This window comes from Labrus mixtus, chromosome 14 (assembly GCF_963584025.1).
Source record: "Labrus mixtus chromosome 14, fLabMix1.1, whole genome shotgun sequence".
Taxonomy (NCBI): Eukaryota; Metazoa; Chordata; class Actinopteri; order Labriformes; family Labridae; genus Labrus; species Labrus mixtus.
This window is the reverse complement of record NC_083625.1, coordinates 21,595,545-21,619,134: the sequence shown is the minus strand read 5'-3', so window position 1 is coordinate 21,619,134 and position 23,590 is coordinate 21,595,545. Positions and strand designations below refer to the sequence as shown.

The window sequence follows — 23,590 nt, the reverse complement described above, 5'->3', positions numbered from 1 at the left end:
CACACAGCTCTGTTCTGTTCGGCTCAGCTGATCCCGTCTCTCCTCAGTTGCTACCTCTGAAGACGGTACGGGGGGGGGGGTCACTTCCTCCTCGCATTACGCTTCCACGAAAAGGTGAAAAGTCAACGGGGGGGGGGGGGGGGGGGGGGGGGGGGGAGATGGCGGCTTGAAACGGCGGGCTGAACAGGGCTATTCACTCATTCAAACTTGAAAGAATCATTGAAAGAACTCCGTCATTGTCAACCATAAGAACGTAAAACCATAATAACGTTATTTCATCATTTGTGATTTGAGAATTAAAATAAGTTCATTATTTAGTTTTGTTTTTGTCTTTAAACTGTTGTTTGTAAATACATATAAAGGTTTTTTTCTGTGTGTGCAGAGTAACAGGTGGAGAGTTATTTGAAGATATTGTAGCCAGAGAATATTACAGTGAAGCTGACGCCAGGTAACACACAAAAACACACATACACACATACACACATACGCACACACACACACACACACACACACAAAGATACACACCTGACTCTAACCTCTGACCTCTGGGTCCACAGTCATTGTATCCAGCAGATTCTGGAGGCGGTGCTTCACTGTCATCAGATGGGCGTGGTCCACAGAGACCTGAAGGTACCTGTCTGTATGATGACATGATTACCTGTCAGGTAGATTACTCTCTCACCTGGCTGCAGTGATAACACTGACCTGCGGAAAAGAAAGGACAGCTGTTAGCATTGTTAGCGTCTCCTATGTAAACCAATGCATATTAGCGTCTCCTATGTAAACCAATGAGCAGAGTTAGCATGTTAGCGTCTACTTTGTAAACCAATGAGCAGAGTAAGCATGTTAGCATCTACTTTGTAAACAAATGAGAGTGGTTAGCATGTTAGCATCTCTGATGTAAACCAATGAGCAGAGTTAGCATGTTAGCATCTCTGATGTAAACCAATGAGCAGAGTTAGCATGTTAGCATCTCTGATGTAAACCAATGAGCAGAGTTAGCATCTTAGCGTATCCTCTGTGTCTGCAGCCTGAGAACCTGCTGCTAGCATCTAAGTCTAAAGGAGCGGCGGTGAAACTGGCAGACTTTGGACTCGCCATTGAGGTGGAGGGAGACCAGCAGGCGTGGTTTGGTGAGACAGATACTGATGCTGCTGCTACACACTTTGTGTGTGTGTTTCTGTGTGTGTAATGCTTCATACTTGTTGTGTGTGTGTGTGTGTATATGCAGGCTTCGCTGGGACTCCAGGTTATCTCTCTCCGGAAGTTCTGAGGAAGGATCCGTACGGGAAAGCTGTCGACCTCTGGGCCTGTGGTCAGATTCTACTCTGCTCTCCTCTGTCCTACCTCGTTTACTTGTTTCCTATCCTTTCTCGTGTCCTTGTCTCCTGTCTAAGGTGTGTGTCCCTCTCTCTCATGTCTCTCTCTCTCTCTTATGTGTGTGTGTCTCTCTCTCTCTCTGTCAGGTGTGTCTCGCTCTAAGGTGTCTCTCACTCTCTCAGGTGTGCGTGTCTCTCTCTCGCAGGTGTGTGTCTCTCTCTCTCTCTCAGGTGTGTGCGCATCTCTCTCTCTTTCTCTCTCTCTCTCAGGTGTGTGTGTCTCTCTCTCTCTGTCTCTCAGGTGTGATCCTGTACATCCTCCTCGTTGGTTATCCTCCATTCTGGGATGAAGATCAACATCGTCTCTACCAGCAGATCAAAGCCGGAGCTTATGATGTAGGTCACATGACTCAGACAGAGTTCAGTCATTGGTCAGGATGGGTTTGGGGGCGGGCTTTGACTTTCTCCTTTACTTACCTCCTCTGTTGCCTTATTTCCTCCTTTTCTGTTCTTGTCCTTCCCCCCTCCCACTTCCTCCGCTTCCTCCTCCTCCTTCTCGTAGTTTCCCTCTCCTGAGTGGGACACGGTGACTCCTGAAGCCAAAGATCTCATTAATAAGATGTTGACCATCAATCCGTCCAAACGGATCACAGCGGCCGAAGCACTTAAACACCCATGGATCTCTGTGAGGCTCCGCCCACTCTGCTCTATCATATATTTATATTCACCATGATATACATTTGATGATGATGATGATGATGATGATGATATTCCTCCAGCATCGCTCCACGGTGGCGTCCTGTATGCACAGACAGGAGACGGTCGAGTGTCTGAAGAAGTTCAACGCCAGGAGGAAACTGAAGGTCGGTCATAGGTCAACGCCAGAACAGAAGTGTCTTAAATCTGCCTTCTCTCTAATGACCAGCAGGGGGCATAAATCAGTCTCACAGAAGTAGAGCTGATTTATTTCCTCATCTTAGTTTGTAGTTTAGTCTTCTTCAACACAGCGTGATGTTAATTTAGTAAATTATGGTCCAATTAGAGTCACAGAGACCAGGAAGTGGGGAGGGGTTAGGGCGGGGCTACCTGTGATTGACAGGTCAATAATAATCAAATCTATATTCTATATATCAGTCAGAAGTTATACTATTTTTTTATTTTATAAAATCACTAAATCCTTTCCATCCTCATGTCCTTGTTTTCTTTCCTTCAGGGAGCCATCCTCACCACCATGTTGGCCACCAGAAACTTCTCAGGTGAGACAGCACACAGGTCATGTGTTCACCTGTTACCAACTGACTCCAGGCTTCTAATTGGTCCTCAGAGCCTCATGTGATCGGTCTGGGTTGACTTTTGACCTACAGTAGCAAAGGGTTAAACTGTCAGAGATCAACCAATCAGCTGCCAGCTTACACACAATTTACAGGTTAACACTATGTATGTATGTGTGTTTGTGTGTGTGTGTGTGTGTGTGTGTGTGTGTGTGTGTGTGTGTGTGTGTGGGTGTGTGTGTGTGTCTCTCTCTCGGTGGTTTCCATGCTATCTATAGATAGCATGGAAACCACCGAGAGAGAGACACACACACACACACACACACACACACACACACACACACACACACATACACACACACACACACACATACCCACACACACACACACATACACACACACATACCCACACACACATACCCACACACACACACACACACACACACACACACACACATAAACACACCAAATTACTGATTACAAACAGGAGTTGCTGATCTACTGCTGCCTCACAATCATTGTCGTCATTAAATAACTGAAGCTAACATTCACCGGTGTGGCTGTTTAAAGAGCGACCGTGTTAACTTGTGAGTTTCAGCTAAATGCGTCCATGGTTGTCATGGTTACAGTCATATATGATTTGTGTTTTTGACGTTACAATAAAAAAACTTGACAAAGCATCATTCGTAAGAACACTTTCTGTCTTTAACATCTGTTGTAACCACGACGACCACAGACGCATTACGCTCAAAGGAACCAGTTAACACGGTCACTTTTTAAAACGTTACACCGGTGTTATAAAAACAACAGAACCATCAGCTTCCAGGAGAGCAGAGACGGACATTTTGTCTCGTTATTCAATAATCTCTATATACAGGGGGCGCTATACTCTCAATCAGGCTGTCTGATCCATCTGCCCGTGTAAGAGCAATGTTTGGATGTTAACAGAAACTTAAACAACAGAAAATATAATAATTTATAAAATTAGCAGTAGCAGCAGATCATCAGCTCCTGAATCCTGTGAGGTCTGATCTGTGTTTTTATGAATGTAGCCTGGTGTGTGTGTAGAGAGTGATGTCACAGCTGTTTGTGGTTAATAACAAAAAGGTCTCAATAACAACCTGAGCCTGTGTGTGTGTGTGTGTGTGTGTGTGTGTGTGTGTGTGTGTGTGTGTGTGTGTGTGTGTGTTATCTCTGCTCTGTGGCCCCTGGGCCTCATCTGTCTGTCAGCAGGAATGTGTTTCTGACTTTCTGCTCTTCAACTATCAGCAGCTTTGACTAAATTTAACCTCCACCCTCTGACTGACCCCGCCCACCCCACCCCGTCCCACGCCACCCCCACCTGTCTGCCTGTTTCACTGCTGCAGGTCTGCTAAGACTCTCTGTCAGTCTCTGCACACAGACAGACAGACAGACAGACAGACAGACAGACTGAAAAACCAACTTCTCTCTTTACTTTGGCACGTTTTACTTCCTGTTCATCTTCTTCTTTTCTTCTTCTTCCTTTGTTTATTCTCTCTATCTCTCTTTGTTTTCTTGCCTTGGTACTATTCACTCTGTGGTTTGACCTCCTCTGAACAGTCTCCTGTCCATCTTGTATCTGGGCAGTAAAGCGTGGTTGCCACAGAGCTCTGAGGTCTGCAAGGTTGTCGGCACGATGCCGTCGCTCCTCCTTTCTGCGTTTGTTCCTTTCTTTCTCACTCTGCTGCTTCTCTTTCTCTTCCTCCTCATCCCTCGTTCAGGTGGAAAGAGCGGGAACAAGAAGGCTGACGGCGTCAAGGTAACCATGTTATTATTATTATTATTTAAATTCCCATCAGCCTCTGACGTGCTTTGTTTACTGCTACTTAGCGCGCACTTGCATCCTAACATGCTAAACATGCTAAACATTATACCTGCTGAACATCAGTACGTTATCATGTGTTATGATTAGCATGTTAGCTTGCTGTTATTAGCATTTAGCTCAACATGATAGGAATAACATAAATAAACTAGATTTAAACAGAAACTAAATCTGACACTTCAGGGACGAGGCTCACGTGTTCAGTATCAGTCAGAATAACGACCTCACGGACGCCATTTTCACATCATGTGACAGAACGCCACTCGGCTGTATCGTCCCCAGTGTCTACATCCAGTATCCGTCACTCTCTCCCGTATCTGAACCGTCCCGCAGAGCGCCCCCTACAGGCCTGGAGTACTTCTGTTTAAAAGGCTGAACTTGCAGCGTTTGTCTTTTAGCTCTTGTTTCTGAATGTTTGTTTTTCACTTGTTTCTGTATCTGCAGCGCGTTTGGTTCTCTAGCAGCACGTTTCAGACGTTTCAGTTGTTTTAAAAGTTTTTAGTTAAAATGTTCATCGTTTCTGAATATGCTGCACGTTTTTCTGACTGTACGTCGTTTCAGCTGTTGCCCAGCCTTGCACCTACCCGCCACCGTATATAGGACACTACATTATTAAACTATCTGAGATTGTATTGTCTGAAACCACGTGGTAGACTGGACCTTAGATCGGACCCAAACACAGTCAGATTGATATGAACACTATGCGGGGACACACACAATCCTTGAACAAAGTCAAACCCTGAAACTGTCCAAACTGACCTCTGTGATCCTGATGACAGGTTCACAGTTGGCTTTTATGATGTAGGTGTGGAGCTGTGACATCATATCCAGTATGACATCATCATCATCATCATCATCACATGAAGGTGATGGAGCTGTCAGAGGATCAGGGAGTGTGTTTGTTCAGCAGGAGAAGAAGAAGACGCTCTGAATCATCAGAGACACAGAATAAGATGATCATGCTTTTGTTTTTGTGTAGGAGTCATCTGAGAGCACAAACACCACCATTGAGGACGAAGACACCCGAGGTACACACACACACACACACACATTATTTACATTGATTGACAGATGAACAAAGACATAAAGAAACTTCAGCTGTGTGAATGTGATCTCTGTTTTGGCTTCACTTTTAAAAACACATTCAAAACAGCAGAACGACACGCTTACCTGTACAGAGAGAGACCCACAGAGAGCTGTCACTCACAGCCGCAGTACCAGGGGGAGACATCAGGGGGAGACATCAGGGGGAGACATCAGGGGGAGATACCAGGGAAATCCACCAGGGGGAGAAATCAGGGGGAGACACCAGGGGGAGACATCAGGGGGAGACATCAATGCGAAAGAGGGAGACACCAGGGGGAGACACCAGGTGGAGATACCAAGGGGAAAGAGGGAGACACCAGGGGGAGACATCAAGGGGAAAGAGGGAGACACCAGGGGGAGATACCAGGGAAATCCACCAGGGGGAGACATCAGGGGGAGACACCAGGGGGAGACATCAGGGGGAGACATCAGGGGGAGATACCAGGGAAATCCACCAGGGGGAGACATCAGGGGGAGACATCAGGGGGAGACACCAGGGGGAGACATCAGGGGGAGATACCAGGGAAATCCACCAGGGGGAGACATCAGGGGGAGACACCAGGGGGAGACATCAGGGGGAGACATCAAGGCGAAAGAGGGAGACACCAGGGGGAGACACCAGGTGGAGATACCAAGGGGAAAGAGGGAGACACCAGGGGGAGACATCAAGGGGAAAGAGGGAGACACCAGGGGGAGACATCAAGGGGAAAGAGAGAGACACCAAGGGGAGACATCAGGGGGAACGAGGGAGACACCAGGGGGAGATATTAGGTGGAGATACCAAGAGGAAAGAGGGAGACACCAGGGGGAGACATCAAGGGGAAAGAGGGAGACACCAGGGGGAGACACCAGGGGGAAAGAGGGAGACACCAGGAGGAGACATCAGGGGGAGACACCAGGGGGAGACATCGGGGGAAAGAGGGAGACACCAGGAGGAGACATCAGGGGGAAAGAGGGAGACACCAGGGCGTGACACCAGGGGGAGACACCAGGGAGAAAGAGGGAGACACCAGGAGGAGACATCAGGGGGAAAGAGGGAGACACCAGGGGGAGACCTCAGGGGGAGATACCAAGGGGAAAGAGGGAGACATCAGGGGGAGACATCAGGGGGAAAGAGGGAGACACCAGGAGGAGACACCAGGGGGAGACATCAGGGGGAAAGAGGGAGACACCAGGAAGAGACACCAGGGGGAGACATCAAGGGGAAAGAGGGAGACATCAGGTGGAGATACCAAGGGGAAAGAGGGAGACACCAGGGGGAGACATCAAGGGGAAAGAGGGAGACACCAGGGGGAGACACCAGGGGGAAAGAGGGAGACACCAGGAGGAGACATCAGGGGGAGACACCAGGGGGAGACATCAGGGGGAAAGAGGGAGACACAGGAGGAGACATCAGGGGGAGACACCAGGGGAGACACCAGGGAGAAAGAGGGAGACACCAGGAGGAGACATCAGGGGGAGACACCAGGGGGAGACATCAGGGGTAAAGAGGGAGACACCAGGAGGAGACATCAGGGGGAAAGAGGGAGACACCAGGGGGAGACCTCAGGGGGAGATATCAAGGGGAAAGAGGGAGACATCAGGGGGAAAGAGGGAGACACCAGGAGGAGACACCAGGGGGAGACATCAGGGGGAAAGAGGGAGACACCAGGAGGAGACACCAGGGGGAGACATCAAGGGGAAAGCGGGAGACACCAGGGGGAGACATGAGGTGGAGATACCAAGGGGAAAGAGGGAGACACCAGGGGGAGACATCAAGGGGAAAGAGGGAGACACCAGGGGGAGACACCAGGGGGAAAGAGGGAGACACCAGGAGGAGACATCAGGGGGAGACACCAGGGGGAGACATCAGGGGGAAAGAGGGAGACACAGGAGGAGACATCAGGGGGAGACACCAGGGGGAGACATCAGGGGGAAAGAGGGAGATACCAGGAGGAGACATCAGGGGGAAAGAGGGAGACACCAGGGCGTGACACCAGGGGGAGACACCAGGGGGAAAGAGGGAGACACCAGGAGGAGACATCAGGGGGAGACACCAGGGGGAGACATCAGGAGTAAAGAGGGAGACACCAGGCGGAGACATCAGGGGGAAGGAGGGAGACACCAGGGCGTGACACCAGGGGGAGACCTCAGGTGGAGATACCAAGGGGAAAGAGGGAGACACCAGGGGGAGACATCAGGGGGAAAGAGGGAGACACCAGGAGGAGACACCAGGGGGAGACATCAGGGGGAAAGAGGGAGACACCAAGGGGAGACACCAAGGGGAAAGAGGGAGACACCAGGAGGAGACACCAGGGGGAGACCTCAGGGGGAGACATCAGGGGGAAAGAGGGAGACACCAGGGGGAGATACCAGGGGGAAAGAGGGAGACACCAGGGCGTGACACCAGGGGGAGACACCAGGGGGAAAGAGGGAGACACCAGGAGGAGACATCAGGGGGAGACACCAGGGGGAGACATCAGGAGTAAAGAGGGAGACACCAGGCGGAGACATCAGGGGGAAGGAGGGAGACACCAGGGCGTGACACCAGGGGGAGACCTCAGGTGGAGATACCAAGGGGAAAGAGGGAGACACCAGGGGGAGACATCAGGGGGAAAGAGGGAGACACCAGGAGGAGACACCAGGGGGAGACATCAGGGGGAAAGAGGGAGACACCAAGGGGAGACACCAAGGGGAAAGAGGGAGACACCAGGAGGAGACACCAGGGGGAGACCTCAGGGGGAGACATCAGGGGGAAAGAGGGAGACACCAGGGGGAGATACCAGGGGGAGACATCAGGGGGAGACATCAGGGGGAAAGAGGGAGACACCAGGAGGAGACATCAGGGGGAGACACCAAGGGGAAAGAGGGAGACATCAGGGGGAGACATCAGGGGGAGACACCAGGAGGAGACACCAGGGGGAGACATCAGGGGGAGACACCAAGGGGAAAGAGGGAGACATCAGGGGGAGACACCAGGAGGAGACACCAGGGGGAGACACCAGGGGGAGACAACAGGGGGAGACTGAACTTCCTGTAACAAGATTTTATTCAACAGATGTTAAAACAACAACCTGCCTTATTTTATTTAATGTGTTTTATTATTATTATTATTATTTTCAAATGTCAGTGAGGAAGCAGGACATCATTAAAGTCACGGAGCAGCTTATCGAGGCGATCAGCAACGGAGACTTTGAGAGCTACACGTATGTAACACACACAAACACACACACACACACTCTCTCTCTCACACACACACACACACAGACTCTCACTAACACACATACACAAACACACATACAGACACACACAAACATAATCAAATACCATTATATTTTCAGTCTCACTCTTATTGTGAAAGTGTGACTCCACCCACAGGAAGATGTGTGACCCGGCAGTGACAGCATTCGAGCCCGAGGCGTTGGGCAATCTGGTCGAAGGCCTTGACTTCCATCGCTTTTATTTTGAAAACTGTGAGTGGAATATCACGTCCTGATTGTTTTTTTTGTTGTTATTGAGCTGTCTGTGGCCATGTTTGTAGTAGTCCCTATTATAACTGCTGACTGCATTCATGTTTGTAGTCCCAGTTGTCCTGGCTATCTGAGGCCATTTTTGTAGTCCCTGTGGTACCAGGGTTAGGGTTAGGTCAGCCTATTTGTAGTCCTTGCTGTCCTGGCTGTCTGAGACCATGTTAGTAGTCCCTGTGGTCTGAGCAGTACAGCTGTGTTTGAAGTCCATGTCGTGCCATCTGTCTGCACCCATGTTTGTAGTCCCTGTTGTCCCGGCAGTCTGTGAACATTGCTGCGTTCCATTTGACCTCAGAATTTAAATAGTCTGAATTGCCAGTCTGATACGTCATCAGGAATGCCCCCCTGAAGTTGGAATCTGACTCTGGAACTCGGAGAACATTCAGTAGCCCGAGTTAAAATCCAACATGGCTGCTTCATGCATCAACCATAACGTATATCAGCAGCATAGTCCTTTTTTTGTGATTAAATCAATCACACCGATAGTATCGTGTTAGTTCTATCTGTGGACATGTTGTCAAACAACAAAACAAAGGTACTACAGGAGGTGTCCATACTGCTTGTCCGACTTGCAACTGGAACACAGTCAACTCGGGTGTGACGTCATTCCCAGGTCTGAGATCTGAGTTCCAAAGTAAATGGAACACAGCAGTAGTCCCTGTTGTCCCGGCTGTGTGAGACCATGTTGGTAGTCCCTGTTGTCCCGGCTGTGTGAGACCATGTTGGTAGTCCCTGTTGTCCCGGCTGTGTGATTCCATGTTGGTAGTCCCTGTTGTCCCGGCTGTGTGATTCCATGTTGGTAGTCCCTGTTGTCCCGGCTGTGTGATGCCATGTTGGTAGTCCCTGTTGTTCCGGCCGTGTGATGCCATGTTGGTAGTCCCTGTTGTCCCGGCCGTGTGATGCCATGTTGGTAGTCCCTGTTGTCCCGGCAGTGTGAGGCCATGTTGGTAGTCCCTGTTGTCCCGGCCGTGTGATGCCATGTTGGTAGTCCCTGTTGTCCCGGCAGTGTGAGGCCATGTTGGTAGTCCCTGTTGTCCCGGCTGTGTGAGGCCATGTTGGTAGTCCCTGTTTTCCCAGCTGTGTGAGGCCATGTTGGTAGTCCCTGTTGTCCCGGCTGTGTGATGCCATGTTGGTAGTCCCTGTTGTCCCGGCTGTGTGATGCCATGTTGGTAGTCCCTGTTGTCTCAGCTGTCCTACATGTACAGGTAACGTCTCTCTGTCCCCTTAGTGTGGTCAAAGAACAGTAAACCTGTCCATACCACCATCCTGAACCCGCACATCCACCTTGTTGGAGAAGAGGCCGCCTGCATCGCCTACATCAGAGTCACTCAGTATATCGATGCCAATGGCACACCACGCACCGCCCAATCAGAGGAGACCAGGGTGTGGCATCGGCGCGACGGCAAGTGGCAGATCGTCCATTTCCACCGCTCAGGCTCTGCCTCCACGCTCAGCAAGTAAGAGCAGTTCACAGGTCAGTTCACAACAAGTCACAGGTCCCAGGTCAGTTCCTGACAAGTCACAGGTCAATTTATAACAGATCACAGGTCAGTTTATAACAAGTCACAGGTCAGTTTATAACAGGTCACAGGTCAGTTAAATAACAGGTCACAGGTCAGTTTATAACAGGTCACAGGTCAGTTTATAACATGTCACAGGTCAGTTTATAACAGGTCACAGGTCAGTTTATAACAGGTCACAGGTCAGTTTATAACAGATCACAGGTCAGTTTATAACATGTCACAGGTCAGTTTATAACAGATCACAGGTCAGTTTATAACATGTCACAGGTTTCTTTATAACATGTCACAGGTCTCTTTATAACAAGTCACAGGTCAGTGTATAACAGATCACAGGTCAGTTTATAACAGGTCACAGGTCTCTTTATAACAAGTCACAGGTCAGTGTATAACAGATCACAGGTCAGTTTATAACATGTCACAGGTCAGTTTATAACAGGTAACAGGTCAGTTTATAACATGTCACAGGTCAGTTTATAACATATCACAGGTCAGTTTATTACAGGTAACAGGTCAGTTTATAACAGGTCACAGGTCAGTTTATAACATGTCACAGGTTTCTTTATAACATGTCACAGGTCTCTTTATAACAAGTCACAGGTCAGTGTATAACAGATCACAGGTCAGTTTATAACATGTCACAGGTCTCTTTATAACAAGTCACAGGTCAGTGTATAACAGATCACAGGTCAGTTTATAACAAATCACAGGTCAGTTTATAACAAGTCACAGGTCAGTTTATAACAGGTCACAGGTCAGTTAAATAACAGGTCACAGGTCAGTTTATAACAGGTCACAGGTCAGTTTATAACATGTCACAGGTCTCTTTATAACAGGTCACAGGTCAGTGTATAACAGGTAACAGGTCAGTTTATAACATGTCACAGGTCTCTGTATAACAAGTCACAGGTCAGTGTATAACAGATCAGAGGTCAGTTTAGAACAAGTCACAGGTCAGTTTATAACATGTCACAGGTCAGTTTATAACAGGTAACAGGTCAGTTTATAACATGTCACAGGTCAGTTTATAACATGTCACAGGTCAGTTTATTACAGGTAACAGGTCTCTTTATAACAAGTCACAGGTCTCTTTATAACAAGTCACAGGTCAGTGTATAACAGGTAACAGGTCAGTTTATAACAGGTAACAGGTCAGTTTATAACAAGTCACAGGTCTCTTTATAACAAGTCACAGGTCAGTTTATAACAGGTAACAGGTCAGTTTATAACAGGTAACAGGTCAGTTTATAACAGGTAACAGGTCAGTTTATAACAAGTCACAGGTCTCTTTATAACAAGTCACAGGTCAGTTTATAACAGGTAACAGGTCAGTTTATAACAGGTAACAGGTCAGTTTATAACAAGTCACAGGTCTAATTTTTTTTTTGTTCTAGTTAACTACCGGTGTGGGCAGCTCTTCGATGGTTCATCTGTCGCCTTGACAACTGATTGATTGACAGCAGGCCAGGCATCTGAAACCAACCATTGTGGATTTAGTTTGAGAAAAACAAGATAGAACATGAAGAGGGCGGGGACAGAAAGCCGTGAACTGCACTACCAACCAACCAGCTTCCTCCTATCAGCTCATCTGGACTTCAGTCACGCTCCCACCTCATAATTAGCCAATCAGCTGCACAACAGAGATTGTAATAGAGAACAAACCATATGACGTATTTTTGTAGGCCAACCCGGAAGTAGCATCGCCATAGGGTCTAACGAGAATTTGCCTATGGGATTTTTGCATTGGATTTTGGATCATTGCAGAAAATAAGCTCTGTGGCTAACACACTTTTCTGATGCGTAGGCGTTTTGTTCAGCAGGATAACCTTCACAATTGAACACCATTTTTATTTAGTTTGAAGCGTTAATGTGGCCGACAGAAGTAAAAAGCTAACGTTATGCTATAGCTACACTACGGTCGTATAACTACTATTATAAACTAATCCGCATAGCTTAATAAATGATTTAATATTTGCCTTAACCCAAAGATTAAACCCGCAGGAGACATCACAGACTAGTGAGAGAGTTCCTGGCGTTTGTGTCCGGCGTGATGACGTTTAATGTCCCCGACAACCACTGTAGTCTCATTTAGCCACTTGTTAGCAACCGCTTTTTTAAGGACGCATAAAAACTTCAAATTCACAAGTGGGGGTATTACCTAACCTAACTGTTTATGTGGTCTAACAAAACTCCAACATCTTTTAAGCTTGTGTTAACCACAGACTTTATTTCAGGCGTCTAACCACAAACCCATTCATAATTCCCATTGACTTTTAGACGTTAGACCCCATGGCGCTCAAATGCTAACTTACTTCTGGGTTTTAGGAATCATTCCTGTGGCGCTCTATACTGTGTGGAAACCTCATATCTCCAGCTTATCTCACTTTCTGTTTCAGGTTGATTGACAGGAGACACGCCCCCATTAAAAAGACAAAACTTGAAAAAAAATATATCAACTGATGGATTCTTCATTAACTCTGAATAAAGAATCAATCTGACATTTATATGAACTGTTGAGTTAATTATTATTAGTTAAATATTATTAAGTCAAATAATTAAAACATGCTTTAAGATTTAAATCTATTGTAATGCAAAATAAACAATAACTATCTAAATAGTTTCAATGTTTATAAAAATGTGTCCATGGAAACGATCCATTAAAAAATATATTATAATATAATTAAAATGTCCTTTTTTTCCTTTTTCCTCGGGGGAAGGAGAAAGAGGTGCTCTGGAGATACAAGGTTTCCACCTGGAAGTGGATAGTAGTACATAATGTCAGCCGTCGTCATGGTTACTGATTGTTTTAATGAGACCCATTATCTCCTGGTTACAGCCAGGGCAGCCCAGAGATGTGTTGTGACGAGGAGATATTTGGGTCAGAAACTGAGCTCACCATCAATAACATCAACATCTTAAAACAGAAGAACGTAATAAAGATCATCAATTAATTTATATATTTAATTACAATTCCAATAATGTCCAGAACGTTAACATTTGTTTGTTGGACGCTCGTCTCTGCTTCCATCGGGCTCAGAGAGCTCATCAATCTTCCATCTTTCGCTCACCTGAGATCTTCCATCAACAGTCACCACACCCCCACCACCACCTGACCGCAACCCCGCCCGACCACCTGCCAGGTGTCTTAACGAGCTGGGCCATAACGAGGTACCTTAACAAGCTGTCTGTCTGGTTCATGGGCTCCAATATGGAAAAGATATAGAAAAAATGTTTAAAAAAAAAATGTAATCGAAAACAGACAGCGCTCAGTTCAGCGTCATCTGTAGTGATCTCATCTGTACGGAGACCCAGAGGGGACAAAAGTTTGATAATAATTATAGTATACATTCAGCCTGAAGGTTTAAATAAAAAAATATGGCACGGAATTTGTTGCATCATCAGCCAATAAGATCAAGCTTTTCTTACAGAAGTAAGAAGAAGAAGTAAAGATATAAATAAATTCAGCTGGATGTGAAGCAGGTGTTTGTCTCCTCTGAGCCTCCGTATGACGGATCTGTGACTCTGGCGTTCCCGTTGTGTGGGTCCGTTGGCGGTGTGGTCACTGTGTGAAACCTCATATCTCTGTTTGTTTTATTCTTTAATCTTCACGAGGCCTTAAGTCTGATTCAAATTTAAACCTCCATTCTTGAATGTGACACGGAGATGAAGCCGCTCATTCAGAGTCGCTGTTTTCAAAGGTTTTAATGGTGGTTTCCTGGAGATACGAGGTTTTGGAGCCATGGCGGCGTAGTGAAAGGGTTCTGTACGGAGAGCTTCTTTCTCTGCAGTGATGGTGTTTACTTTCTGTACAGACGATGTGATTCTCTGCATGCACGATTTGTGTTTTGTGTTTCGGCTTCGGCCTCTGCTGCGTTTTGGCGTTCGCGGCTGCCATCTTGGTTTCAGCTCTCTGGGGACTTGGCTCTCGCTAACGAGACTCAGCTCTCGTTAGCTTTGTTAGCATTCCTCATTGGGAGCTGTGTTGTGAGCTAGCCGCGAGCTAACAAAACACCAGCAGTGCCGTCTTTGATATTCTGCGATTTTTGACCCTTTGTGTTCGTCTCAGAGGCTTTGAGCAGCTTTTTACCGTCAGGGGAATGTAGAACTTTGTACAATCAGATTCTTACGAGGATGACGATATTATTATGATTATTATGATTATTATTCTCGATATATCGCGTTTGTATATTTAAAGCTTTTTAGTGTTGGACTCCAGTGCTCCGCTCGTGTGAATCACCCTGTAGAGACCACATAGTGTTTTACCGGCTTTATTTTTGTTAGTATGATATGCAGTATAGCGTGTGACACGAGTTCCCTTAGCAACGCTGAATGTGTTCGCCACGGCGCTGTTGCCTTTATTTTACTTGACATCTTGGCGCCCTTGGCGCCCCGGCTTAGAAACACTGACAGCATGACTTGTTCTAGTGAAATATCATTCAACTGAAATATCGTTAAAAGGTCATAAATAAAAACTAAACATTCGCTTACTCCCGTGATGGCGAGTAAATTTCATTTGTTTTCTTAAAATCACAACGTAATTCTCTCGTTATCTCGGGATAACAAGCTCGTTTTCCCGTCACAACGAGTCAATTTCTGGAGATCACAAGAAAAACGGCTAAAATGAACACGTCATCCTGTTGAAGCAGCTTTGATGTCCTAGGTGAACGAGATCAAGTCGAGAAAACAGATCACAGAAAAACTGATTCAAATAAAACGTACGGCTGCATGTTTGCTAAGGGCTCCCGTAACGTTCCCGCTCATGTTTCCACTCGTCACCTAAACTTGACCGTCTCTAAAAACGTGTGCTGTGAAAAAGCCACAGCTCTGATGTGTGAACGTGGGCGTGACTCAGTGTGACCTCAGACGGGACGCCGAGTGGCGGCTGCAGACTGAATGGCTGTTTTCTACAGTAGACTTCTGTGTGTTTTCTAAAACTCACCTTAAACCTTTTCTGACACTTGAAAGTTTGATTTATCGTCGGTGGAAGTCTTTGAGACGCTGCCTGCAAATATCTGAGATGTCATTTTTTAAACTATTTGGTGTTAATGCTTGAAACTGAAGAATTCATCTTAAGCAGATTTATTCTACAAACCGATGCTACGATGTTTTCCCTGTTTTTACCAGATGTTCAGTGGGTGTGGCTGCTTTATATATATCCTCATCAACGCAAATCAGCGACTTCCAACCGTCGAATGTCAGTCTGTAATAACAAAGAGACGATTCAGGATTTCTCTTATTGTCCTCTCAGACCGACGAGTTCATGTTTTCACTTGATGCTAAAAGCGTCAAGGTGGAAGTCTCTGTTTGAAACTGCAGCAATGAGAGACAGGAAACAGGAGGAGGAGCTTCAGACCTGCAGAAACTGTTAGCATGGTTAGCATCATCCATAGCTACAAGAGCTAATCTGTGTTTAATAGCGTGGGTCAGGATGCTAATAGTGATGAACTGATGAGACTGTTTCAGGGCTCCTTGATGTTTAAACATGTTGCTAACTCTTCTTCTGCAAGCTAACAAGCTGTCCAGGTGTCAGGGTTCAAGTTTTGGGCTTCAATGAATTAAAAAAAACAGACTGAAAACAAAGATATTAAATTGAAGCCTTTGTTTTTGTTTATATAATTTAAATAGTCATAGTAATAGTGTGAATAAACAGAGCGGAGTCATGCTAACATTAGCTAGCCATGCTGCCAAAAACACAGACTTTTTATTATTTAGTTATTTATTTTTAAATATTTTTATTTGATGTGAAGTTTCAATCAGCTTTGGTATCAACATTGTTTAAAACCCGAACTTTATTTTGAAGGTTTGAATCAGAACTTTGGTCTGAAGCTCCTCTCAGATTTTTGGGGGATTTTCTTCACGAACAGAAATCAAAACAAAAATAATCCATGACTCAGATATCCAACACTAAGAATCATGTTTACACTTCTGGATATTAAAACGTTTGACTTTTTATTTCTGTCAGAATAAATCCAGACGCTCTCCTCTGTTTCCTGTTTCCTGTCTCCGTGTTGGCGCTCTGCAGAACCAATAATCAGCTCGTTCATTCACTCAGCTTTTCTACTTTGATAAATATTGTTCTGTATTAACTGAAGCTGCATGCTCCGTGTGTAACCGTGTGTGTGTGTGTGTGTGTGTGTGTGTGTGTGTGTGTGTGTGTGTGTGTGTGTGTATGTGAGTGTGTGTGTGAGAGACGGGGTGTTTTTAATTATTTTTTTTTTTGTAGTTTTTTGGAGTATTTCTTCTTCTGCATCGTGTTTAAAGTGTTTCTGTAAATAAACGGAGGTGATCAAATGCTGCGTCTGATTGGTCTGTTCATGATAACACACAGAGAGATCCTGAACGTGAAGCGGCGAGCTGTGATTGTGTAGTAGCCATTTTATGTTTATCGTTGGCATGCGATATAATTATAGATTAGGGACACTAGGGACACTGAATGGGGGGGGGGGGATGTATATATAGGGGAAGGCCCAGGTAGGGGGAGCACATACGGTTCTACATTTACAGTTCTACATTTAACTGGAAATGATATGTTTTGCATCTCCATCAATTCACTTCAATGAACCTTCAACTCAACTATAATAACGGCTGGAAAATCATTGGGAAACATTGGAACATTGCCATTCCAGGGTGTAATGGCGTCCTTGTTTAAAGCAGTAACAGAAACATTATTACATCACATGCACAACAACGTGTAACAGTTTATATCTGTGTGTCGTATAGAGGACACAATACAATACTTTAAATAATTTATAGATAAAAACATATATCACTACCAATGAGGATGTTCAGTACGTTATCTCAGATATAACGCTGAGTAAAGAGTCAAAGGGACGTTAAACCAGCAGTTTAAAAACATGATTTATGTCACCTTCATTTCTGTGAAAATGTTGCGTCTGTCTCTTTAAGAACCCCCCCTCCCTCTAAAAGCCCAATCTCTCCTGATTGGCCAGCTCTCTGGAAGCTGACAAGCGGAGAACTCAGCATTATAACAACATGACCATATAAGGAAATCTGTGATTTTGTGATGTCACAAAATCTCCATGGTGGAAAAAACTGTGTGCTGACGACTGAGGGATGATTCACACGTGTTTATGAGAGAGGCGCGGAGATAAAGCAATCTGTGCGAATCCGTCTGCAGACGCCTGGATCGGGACAAATGGAGCCGCTCTGTAGGCCGGTCACAAAGTTATGAACCAGCGAACTGAGGTTTCGCTTCCTGTCCCGCATGCTGTGTTTAGCGTCTTAACACTCACAAGACTTTGAGTTTGACCTTTAACCTCTAACGAAAGTAACCTGAGCTCATCAGTTAGCATATGTTGGCTCACGAGGAGAAAACATCAACGTCTGAAGTCTCTGCAGTGACGTACAGTCCTTTCCAGAAGTCCGTCCGTCTGTACGCTTCACAGAGAAGTGATTACAATTCTACAATTCACTTAGCAGACGCTTTTATCCAAAGCGACGTACATCAGAGAGTAAGAACAACACAAGCAAGGATCTAGAAAAAAAGGGAACAATGTCAGTAAGAGCAAACGATCAGCTTTGAGTCTGATTGGACACACAGGTGCTGACAGGAAGTGACCAGAGGCAAAGCACAACATTGAGGGCAGTTCTTGAGAGCTCTAATCAGTATAGAAACCATCTTATAAGTCTTCGTTATCAAACAAAAATCGTCACAACCATCATCATCATCAATAATATGGAGACCATCATCATTAAGTTAGTAGGTATTTATGAAAGAGCTGGGTCTTTAGCTTTTTCTTAAAGGTGCAGAGGGACTCTGCAGATCGAATGGAGTTTGGAAGTTCATTCCACCACCGGGGGGCAACAGAGGAGAAGAGTCTAGTCAGAGACTTAGGACCCTGTTGTGAAGGTTGGATCAGACGCCTTTCATTGGCAGAGCGTAGGGGGCGGGAGGGAGTGTAGACCTGGATGAGAGAGTTAAAGTAAGGAGGAGCCGTTTTTGTCGCTGTTTTTTAAGCGAGCAGCAGAGTTTTAAATTTGATGCGAGCAGTAACTGGGAGCCAGTGTAAGGAGATGAACAGCAGAGTGACATGTGCTCTTTTAGGAAGGTTGAAGACCAGTCGTGCTGTTGCATTTTGTATCATCTGCAGAGGTTTGATAGTGCATGTAGGAAGACCTGCCAGTAGAGAGTTGCAATAGTCGATGTGTGATATCACAAACGAGCTGTGTAGCATGTTCTGACAGGTAAGGTCTGATCTTCCTGATGTTGATTAAACACAACGACAGACATAGAGCCAAACCTGAGCTAAGATACCCCAGGGGAGCCGTTACAGTTCAACAGGACACTGTTATTAATTAACAAAGTGATAGGTGTGTGATCCAGAACTCTGGCTTATTATTAGACTAAATGATGTTGTATTATTTTAAATGTGATGTTGTCGATGGCGCTCTTCTGGTTTCTTGAATGTTGTCTTGTTTGTCATCATGTTTCTCTTTTTGTTCTTGTGAAGCTAAAGACAATTTTCCGTTGTGGACGAATAAAGTTCTGTTTTATTCTCTGTATTCTCCTGTCTCTCTGAAAAGTTATAAACATGAGGGCATTTTATTTTGAAATGATGCACTGGTTCTTATATTTGATCACTTCCTTAAAGTAAAGGAATATGTTGGATTCAACAATCAGTTTGAATCAGATCGAATCGTTCTGTGATTTAACAAATCGTCTCGTGAAGGAGAGATTCACACGGTGAGTTTTTAAACATCACTGGAAATCTAATCAGACGCTAACTCTTCAATAAGTTAGAATATTTACTGATTTATAACATTTGGTCTGACTCTATAATATTTATATATTAGAGATTTAATATAAGGTCTGAATTATGCAGCAGCACAATACCATCTCTTTAAGTTTAATTGACTTACTTTTTCTTCTCATCAGAGATGAAAACAGAAAACGTGATTAATTAGAGATTCTTTGAACATTTAAGAGCAACTAAATAATCATAAAATAATTATTGTGTTCTTTAAATGGAAAACAATCTTCAGAAGTTGTTTTTTAGGCTATATAATCGTTTAAATTAAACACGTCATCTTTAAATAAATAATAAAACGTTTAAAAGACTGTATTTACTTTAATAACCACGCGGGGGCAGCAGCAGCTGTTTCCCGCGCTGGATTTCCACATCTTTGCCCCCGGAAGCGGAAACTCTTTCCTTTCTAGTTTGTGCTTCATACAGAGACACACAGAGGTGAGTTCTCCTCGGATTTATATCTGATTTAATCTGATTAATAGGTGAACATCCGATGATTTAAAGTGTCTCTGGTTAATCTGTGAAGCATTTTGTGTCTGTCGGAGGAGAAATTGTTTCTCTGTGTGAAACTTTAACTCGCTTCTTGATGTTTTACTGTCCGCGTTTGTGTCGGAGTTTCTGCATCATGTCGCCATCTTGGCTCCGGGTGGAGAGTACGGGAGTGGGATAAATACATTAAATGATGACTATAATTGATTTATGAAAGTCCGGGGAGGCTGTCGGTGGTTTAAAGTGTCGTTTTGAAAAGTTCAGACTATCAGAGATAAAATGTGTAAATAATAAAGCTATCTGGGAGACGCTACGCTGCAGGTGAGAGCTAACATGCTAATGATAGCATAGCTGGAATATTCCCTCAGTTTGAAATCTGATCATTAACGTTGAATGAATATTAAATGAGTCTATAACTAATGTTAAAATTAAAATATTCACTGTTAGTGTTAGCATGTCTGTTATTATGCTCGCCACCATGTGACCATTTCAAACCAGTGGTTCCATTACCGGACAGCTTAGTGTTTCTTCAGAACTCTCTTCAAAGTGTGAGGTGTTTCACCTTCGTGATAAAGGGGTCCGTGAACGCATCAGTGTGACAGCAATGCAGTTGAGGATAACATTAGCCCGCTGTTTGTCTGTGAGGGAGAACTGTTCACAGGAGGGTTGAAATCTCCTGACAGACGAAGAAGAGAGTTTCCTCACTGTCAGGAAAACTTTGCTGTGAGTGATTTAGAGACGGTACAGGCTTCAGGATCTCTTAACAGCTGGATGTTTCACTCTGACTTCATCCAGAGTTTCTCCTCTAGCCTCCTGGTGTGAGAATGCATTAGGATAGTTGAACAGAAGAATATTGTCTGTTGATCAGCTGACTGATTGTGTTTGTTTAGATGTTGAGGTTTGAGTGAATTGACCAGTGAAGTGTCATCAGCAATCAGGCGAACACTCAGATTTACATAGTTATTTTAGGAAGTAACGTCAGCAGCTGAAGAACCCTAAACAGATTCAGTAAGGGAGAAGATCTCTTCATACTGATGAGCGGATTAGAAATGTTGATCTCTGCGTCTTCTGACGGTTTCTTCCTTCTCTCCCTCAGACGATGGCTCCTCGTAAAGGTAAAGAGAAGAAGGAGGAGCAGGTCATCAGTCTGGGTCCTCAGGTGGCTGAAGGAGAAAACGTGTTTGGAGTTTGTCACATCTTCGCCTCCTTCAACGACACCTTCGTCCACGTCACTGACCTCTCCGGAAAGTAAGTCACACACACACAGAACACACTCCTAAACGCACAATTCTGCTGCTCGGTGTGGAGATGCAGCACTGCTTTAGGAGCTCCTTCAGAGAGAACTTCTCCTGAAGGTGCTTAATGATCTGCTGGCAGTCTGTAAACCATGTCAGCAGACTCTTCATGAAGATATTCACTAAATGTTTGAGCTGCAGCTTTTCTAAATGTTTCCCTGAACTCTGATGGAATTTCTTGAACATTTTCTGCTTCAGCGAAAAAATGAAATAAAAAAAGCCTCGATGAGGAAACTTGAAATTTAAAGCTCCTCTGAGCTCCATCACACAGGAAGTGTTTTTGTATCCACTCTCTGATTGGCTTGTGTGTTTCCAGGGAGACGATCTGCCGTGTGACCGGCGGGATGAAGGTGAAGGCAGACAGAGACGAGTCGTCTCCGTATGCCGCCATGTTGGCTGCTCAGGACGTCGCTCAGCGCTGCAAAGAGCTCGGCATCACGGCGCTGCACATCAAGCTGAGGGCCACCGGGGGCAACAGGTAATGCACGCACGCACACGAAGAGCGTGGAACATTTTAACAACCTCAGCAAATACTGATTGCTGTTCAGGGTTTACAAACATGTTGGAGATGTTTTTGTGCAATCTAGAGGGGTGCAGGAGTCTTCTGTTTTTTGTTGTTATGGTAACAATCAGTTATCAGAGTTTACAATGCTAGCATCATTACAGTCCTCGCACTGACAGTGAATCATTATTAACCTGGTGCTGGTTGTGTTTCAGGACAAAGACTCCTGGTCCTGGAGCTCAGTCTGCTCTCAGAGCTCTGGCTCGTTCAGGCATGAAGATTGGACGCATCGGTGAGTCAATAAATACACACACACACACACAGTCTGACCCTGACCATCCGTGGCAACAGTATATTAGTATTAACATCCATAGAGGTTCAGTACGGATTGGTCGGGTAAACCCTGATCTTGTTTGCGTTTCCACGGCCAGGCATACCCTAACTTCCTGGTAGGCAGGCACCCTTTAGACTTGGGGCGGTACGCTTGGCGCCACAACATAAGTGAAGCTAAAAAGTAGGACGATACAATTCCCAATAAATGTTTACTGAACTGGAGCGCTTTAGATTCAAATCTTTAAAACGACTTGTTGGTCTTAAATGAATAAAACACTTTGAGATGTCTGAAAACCTAAATCTGTGTTTCTTCCTCGTCCATGTGACCCTCAGGGAGTTATCAGCAGAATATTATTGTATTAGAAAACAGAAGTCTGTGAAGTTTGAGGAAAGGTCTTGTTTCTTTGAGGGTTTAGAAAGTGTGCTGTAACCCTGTTTTGACTGTTTCCTCTCTGTTTCTTCTTCGTTGGTGTCTCTAGAGGATGTCACTCCGATCCCGTCAGACTCAACCAGGAGGAAGGGTGGTCGTCGTGGTCGCCGTCTGTAAACTGCAGCAAAGATTTTGTCAAAATAAACAGTTTAAATTCCCGTCTGTCTTCAATAAGTGGTCTGGTTTCTCTTCCTCAGTGATGTTCACTGAAGGACGCTTGTTAAAGCTAACAGTTTGAAGAATAGAGTTCATCGCTCAATCACGTTTCTGTTTAAAACACATTTTAAAGGGGTTTTCAATACTTAAGGGACCAATCAGTAAGATGTGTAGTGAGGTAAATGATCAGACATTAAGGAAACATGTTGAAGTGCTGGCTTCTCTGACAACAATGCAGCAGTCAGTATGTCCTCCTTCTAACTTTAGATTCTGGTCCTGAATGATCTGGATTTGTTTGGACCAGAGAAGGTAGGCGGGTTTAAGACACCCCAACACGGCCGTTTTGGACGCCCCTTGGTTTGTCAGATATGAGAGCAGTTATCAGGTCAACAGGTGTTGTAGTGATGGAAGCGGGCAAGAGAAGTGGTTCAGATAGAAGTGATTGTACCCGACCTAAAAAGCCTCTGCATGTTTCTAATAAGCTCCACGAGCAGAAACGTGCTCAAACTAGGATCAATATTGGAGGTACTTTCGGGAAAAAAAATGGAGCACTTCCTTTCTTACCTGGGTATATCGCCACGGTAATTTGTGCTGATCACGAAACCTGCTCCAGGTTATGTTGGAGATAAGAGATCAACCTGTGGAAGTCTCTGCTCACTGACCAATCAGATCTCTTGGTGGTGGAGGGAGCTGATGGAGAGCCTTCATGTGTCCCGTATAATAACATAGTCCGTAAAGTAAATTATTATTTTGAACTGATATCATCCTTCATCCTTCAGCAGAGACTAAAAAAAGCAGCGGAGCCTTTGAGTTGTGTTTTAAGATGTTAAATTATGAATATCTTCGAATGATATTTTCATATCAATGTTTAATGTCTCCATGCCGCTCTGTTTGTTTATCATCAGAGCTGAAATATAACTTCTCAAACTGTTATACTCTCCACATGAAAGAGTCAGAGATACACATCCAGTTCAGAGAAAAAACAGTTTATTATCTGTTTATTTAACGATGGGACTGAAATACAATAATCTGTAGTTTGGACATTGATACTCTCTGGTGTTTCTTTTTTCTG

At 45.0% G+C, this 23,590-nt stretch overlaps 2 protein-coding genes across 3 annotated transcripts in view; both read left to right on the top strand.

Annotated features, from left to right (window-relative positions):
* Positions 1 to 16,840, top strand: part of camk2a (calcium/calmodulin-dependent protein kinase II alpha) — a 30,826-nt gene extending 13,986 nt beyond the window's left edge. Inside the window, exons 5-18 of one of the 2 annotated variants that reach the window (XM_061055806.1) lie at positions 383 to 448; positions 558 to 630; positions 1,031 to 1,133; positions 1,232 to 1,315; positions 1,621 to 1,715; positions 1,882 to 2,004; positions 2,099 to 2,182; positions 2,533 to 2,575; positions 4,333 to 4,370; positions 5,413 to 5,461; positions 8,629 to 8,704; positions 8,877 to 8,971; positions 10,254 to 10,482; positions 11,940 to 16,840. In XM_061055806.1, coding sequence (XP_060911789.1) covers positions 383 to 448; positions 558 to 630; positions 1,031 to 1,133; positions 1,232 to 1,315; positions 1,621 to 1,715; positions 1,882 to 2,004; positions 2,099 to 2,182; positions 2,533 to 2,575; positions 4,333 to 4,370; positions 5,413 to 5,461; positions 8,629 to 8,704; positions 8,877 to 8,971; positions 10,254 to 10,482; positions 11,940 to 11,943 — 1,162 coding nt within the window. In that variant the 3' untranslated portion in view covers positions 11,944 to 16,840. Of the gene's footprint in view, positions 1 to 382; positions 449 to 557; positions 631 to 1,030; positions 1,134 to 1,231; positions 1,316 to 1,620; positions 1,716 to 1,881; positions 2,005 to 2,098; positions 2,183 to 2,532; positions 2,576 to 4,332; positions 4,371 to 5,412; positions 5,462 to 8,628; positions 8,705 to 8,876; positions 8,972 to 10,253; positions 10,500 to 11,939 lie in introns of both variants that reach the window. The other variant, XM_061055807.1, reaches the window with a different exon arrangement.
* A 2,814-nt stretch (positions 16,841 to 19,654) lies between these two features.
* Positions 19,655 to 22,520, top strand: rps14 (ribosomal protein S14). Its single transcript, XM_061055811.1, has 5 exons — positions 19,655 to 19,751; positions 20,899 to 21,050; positions 21,414 to 21,575; positions 21,815 to 21,891; positions 22,412 to 22,520. Exons 2-5 carry the CDS (start codon positions 20,902 to 20,904, stop codon positions 22,477 to 22,479), a joined length of 456 nt encoding a protein of 151 aa, XP_060911794.1. The 5' UTR covers positions 19,655 to 19,751; positions 20,899 to 20,901; the 3' UTR covers positions 22,480 to 22,520.
* The last annotated feature ends 1,070 nt before the right edge of the window (positions 22,521 to 23,590 follow it).